This window comes from Arachis ipaensis, chromosome B01 (assembly GCF_000816755.2).
Source record: "Arachis ipaensis cultivar K30076 chromosome B01, Araip1.1, whole genome shotgun sequence".
NCBI classification, from domain to species: domain Eukaryota; kingdom Viridiplantae; phylum Streptophyta; class Magnoliopsida; order Fabales; family Fabaceae; genus Arachis; species Arachis ipaensis.
In genome coordinates this window covers 12549431-12553513 of record NC_029785.2, presented here as the reverse complement: position 1 = coordinate 12553513, position 4083 = coordinate 12549431, and the positions used below count along the sequence as shown (strand labels likewise).

At 42.0% G+C, this 4083-nt stretch overlaps 1 protein-coding gene across 1 annotated transcript; it reads right to left on the bottom strand.

The window, feature by feature from the left end:
* On the bottom strand, positions 657-1370 carry LOC107646535. Its single transcript, XM_016350717.1, has one exon. The coding sequence runs from the start codon at positions 1368-1370 to the stop codon at positions 657-659; it is 714 nt and encodes a 237-aa protein (XP_016206203.1).

Here is a 4083-nt window from a genome sequence, read left to right as displayed (position 1 = left end):
AACCAGATAGATTGTGGTCTCCACCTGTGGGCCACCTTGGCCACAGACGTGTTACTGGCTACCGAAACCCCATGCGTTACCCATTTATTGGGACTCTACGGTCAACGTGCGAATGGAAGCATCCAAGAAGCATAACCAACATGAGCAGAAAGCCACGTAACCTCAACTAGTGTCAAGGGCTGTTTTATTAAATTTGCTCCATTAACCCAATTAATTCACATTATTTACACATTGTCCGAAAAAGTTGGTGGTTACCTATACTTTTCTCCAGAAATGCTAGATGATAAACAATGGCCATCTTGAACAACCACCGACCAAATAAAAATACGCTACACCCTAATTTTATGCTATTAATTAAATTTAGTATTTTAACTCTATTAATTCACATTGTTTAGAAAAGTTGTTGATTACTTATACTTTTCCATTTTACTTTAATTATCGTTTGACACTACACTACATGTTGACGGACAGGAACAGTCGCCAGAGTTTAGTGTCGCCAAAGGACGAAAAGGCATCACGCATAAGAAGCAGAACACTATAAATCCTTGACGCATCAAATAAAACACCCAGTCACAGTGTGCTCCAATGTAAAAGACCGAAAGGCCATCCTCGAAAAGCCTAGTTAATAGCCCGAACCAGATCTGTACGAGACGATGTCACCACCAGTTGACAAATAATATTAACTCGTAGTCGGCGCGACACTTGACGCATGACAGGGTCCTGCCACCTTCGTAGCAGCGCCAATGTTGGTACTGGCTCCCGCAACGGTAATAGTTGTAGATGGCCCTGGTCTTGCCCCGGGTCGAGCAACAAGACGAATCACACACGAGATTGTCTCCTATCTGGGACAGCTGGACTTCAGGCCGCGACGGACACAAGTGGACCACGCAGCACAATCTCATGCACTCCCGGAGCAGACCGGAGTCGGCAACCGAACGAAACCACTCCACAGATTGTTTCATGGCGCCCGTCCTCACCGGGAGAAGAAAGGTCGCCAACGACGCGGCGTACCTGGCGACGATATGGCCCTTCACTGCGGCAGAACATAGCTGATCCAGCCCCGCATCCGGATGACCTCGATGGAAGCATTCCCGTAGTCCCTCCCGAAACAGGATCTTCGGGTTGCCGCTCACCCTGCAGCGACTGAAGAAATCCACTGCCTCGTGACAACGGTCCCAAGTCATGGCCATCTCAATGGGGCAAGGTATGGAGACGCTGGCAAGGGCGACGCCCTCCCGGCCTGCATCGCGCGTGGCCCGACAAACCATCTGCATAGCGCACAGGCTGTGGACGGAGTCTGCGGCGACGAGGCTGGAAATGACGGTCCATATGTCGTGAGGGAGGCGGCCCGCTGATGTTAGGGAAGGCATTTCAAAATTTTGGCCGAAGTGAAGGTGAAGGGATTGGTGCCACAGGTACAGGGAAACGACGTAGAGAGCATCCAATGGTGACTTTATCCTTCACATTTTTGTATTATATATATAGCAACTCCAACCGTTGGATAGAAGACCTGGGTCCATGCACACGTATCAAAAAGGAGGAGTTCATGCTGAAAGTAAATTTGTTCAACAAACGATAACTTGCCATGTGGCAGGTTATCCTAGAAGCAATACTATTAAAAAATAAGTTCATTAAATTAATAAGTTAATATTAGTTAATTAATAAATCTATTTACAGTAATATAAATGTCAATTAAAATTTAGGCGATAATTCATAGTAAGCTAGTTTTATCACCCGTGCCAAGCCTGGACACGATGAGTGCAGTTTTTTTAAAGTACTTGTTTTCTTTATCTACATTGTTATTGTAACTATTTTGTTTTATGAAAATGAAGCCTTATATTTCATGTGATGTGATCAGTTAATTTAAACTCAAATAACGAAACAAAAAACCTTAGAAGTTAGATCATTTAACAACCCGAACAAACAAAACCATTGTTCTATACTTATTGAATGTTATGGATGGATGATAAGTTCAGGGATGGGTAATGTTCATACCCTGACCCAAAGCTAAGGCTCCAGTCTAAATGAAAGGCCCAATCCAAAGGATTGAGCCTCATCTCACGCCGACCTTCCCCTGAGAAGTCGGTTCTTGCCACGAATCGTCCTAAAGAAGTCAGGAACGAAGATTAGCTGGCAGATAAACACTCATTCAAATGAGTAACTGCCCTAAAATCTCTCAACCCACTTCCAGGAGCCATATCTCAACTTCCCTACGATAAAGGGACGGTTATCCACCTTAGAAGGTGGAACTACTTCAACGGTGGTTATTGGTTCACCACTATAAATACACTGACATCCCTCAAGGATCTCCAACTCCCAATACTCTCTAGACCTGCTTACACCCTTGCTAACTTAAGCATCGGAGTGTCTTTGCAGGTACCACCCCCACTCGCTTGTATTCACAAGTCAGACGGAGGTCCGAAAGACGCGAATCCATTCTAAGGCTTCCCTCCTCAGATGATTGGGCCAACCTAATGAGTCCGGTCCAGTAATTTCCGGTTACCCATCGTAACAGGTAGATATTAGTCTAACCGAGGTATGTGAGCAGGAGGTGGAAGATTTGGATTATCATCATCAATTAGGCTGATATAGATGTCAATTAAATAAATATTATCTATTTATTTATCGTAATATCTTAGTTACTTAATATATAAACAATTATATTTTTATTTAGTTGGACAATGTGTGAATACTGTGAATAAATAGGGTTAACGTAGTAAGTTAATCTTAAATTCACTTAGTAGGGAACTCATCCCAGTTCCTGTTTATGGCCAACCTGTCATAAAAAATAACTCCACATTAGCTTTTGCGTCGTAAACAATAAGTTGGAACTCAAAGCATCTCTCTCTTCTCCATTAGGAGGAACTAACTTTAGTCCCTGTTGTGGTCCTGCTTAATATAATAACATAAATATAAATTATATTTAATATTAATTATAATTATTTAATATAATTATTAGTTAAATTAATTATTATTTAATTATTTAATATAATTATTTAATTAATTAACATAACTATTTAATTAATTAATATTTCATATAATTATTTATATTTTTATATAACTTGCCATTCAATGGGAGTCCCCATTCAGATAGACTCCCTCTTCGTGGGATTCGTGCAGGAACCCGTTTCGTTTCCTCTCCAACGGTCCTGTCCCTCTTTTGTCTGAAGCAGGGCTCCAATGCCCATTGGAGTTGCTCTTACGCCCACTGTAACCGATGCTTCGTTTTTGGGTTTGGCACGGGAATCGTAATTTTTAAAGCTGCGCCCGCGAAAATGAAATTGAAAAATAAATTTAAAAACAAATTTAAAAATACGTTAAGGCGCTCTGGTAATTTAGGATTTTTTATTTTAATATAGAAGAGTGAAGAGAGTTTTACGTTAATGATACAAAGAATAGAGTTTTACAGTGTTCTAAGGGCGCTATTCTGGGCAAACACGTTACGCAGAGCACGTATTGCACTGACAATACGCAGATTGTGTATTTACAATACGCTGATCTGATTGACATCCTCCGTAGAGATGCAAAGACCGCGGATTTTGGCCTCATCGAGGCCGTACTAGACAGGAAGGAGGGGATCTGGGAGGTTCCATGGGTTGAAAAGACCGCATGTGAGTTGTTGAGGGTCAATGCCGAGAGGTTAGAGTTGATGGCCAGGTCGAAGAAAAAGGAGGTTCAACTGGAAGAAGAAGAGAAGGCACGACGCCGGAAGGAAAATTGGTTGCTTCGCAAGACCGTTCGCCAACTGTATCACAAGGTAAACAAAATGATGGCAGAAATCTCAAAGTGGCGTGACCTGACAAACATGGTCGTCGATGTTTTCGAGGTCAAGCCGAAATATTTGTTCCATCGGGCAGGCGTTCGACCGAAGCAGGGTGAAGACAGTGACATAGGTTTTTTACATGGTGCACATGTGTGATATATTTATGTTGTGTTTGTTTCTGTCGAGGCCTGAAGCCCTGGATGATCTATTTGGATTCTTTGTTTGGTCGCCCTTCTGATCTCCTGAAATGCTAGTTAGAACTTGGTAGCGATTATTATATCTACCTTAATCAGTTCGATATAAAAAATATGTTTATCTTG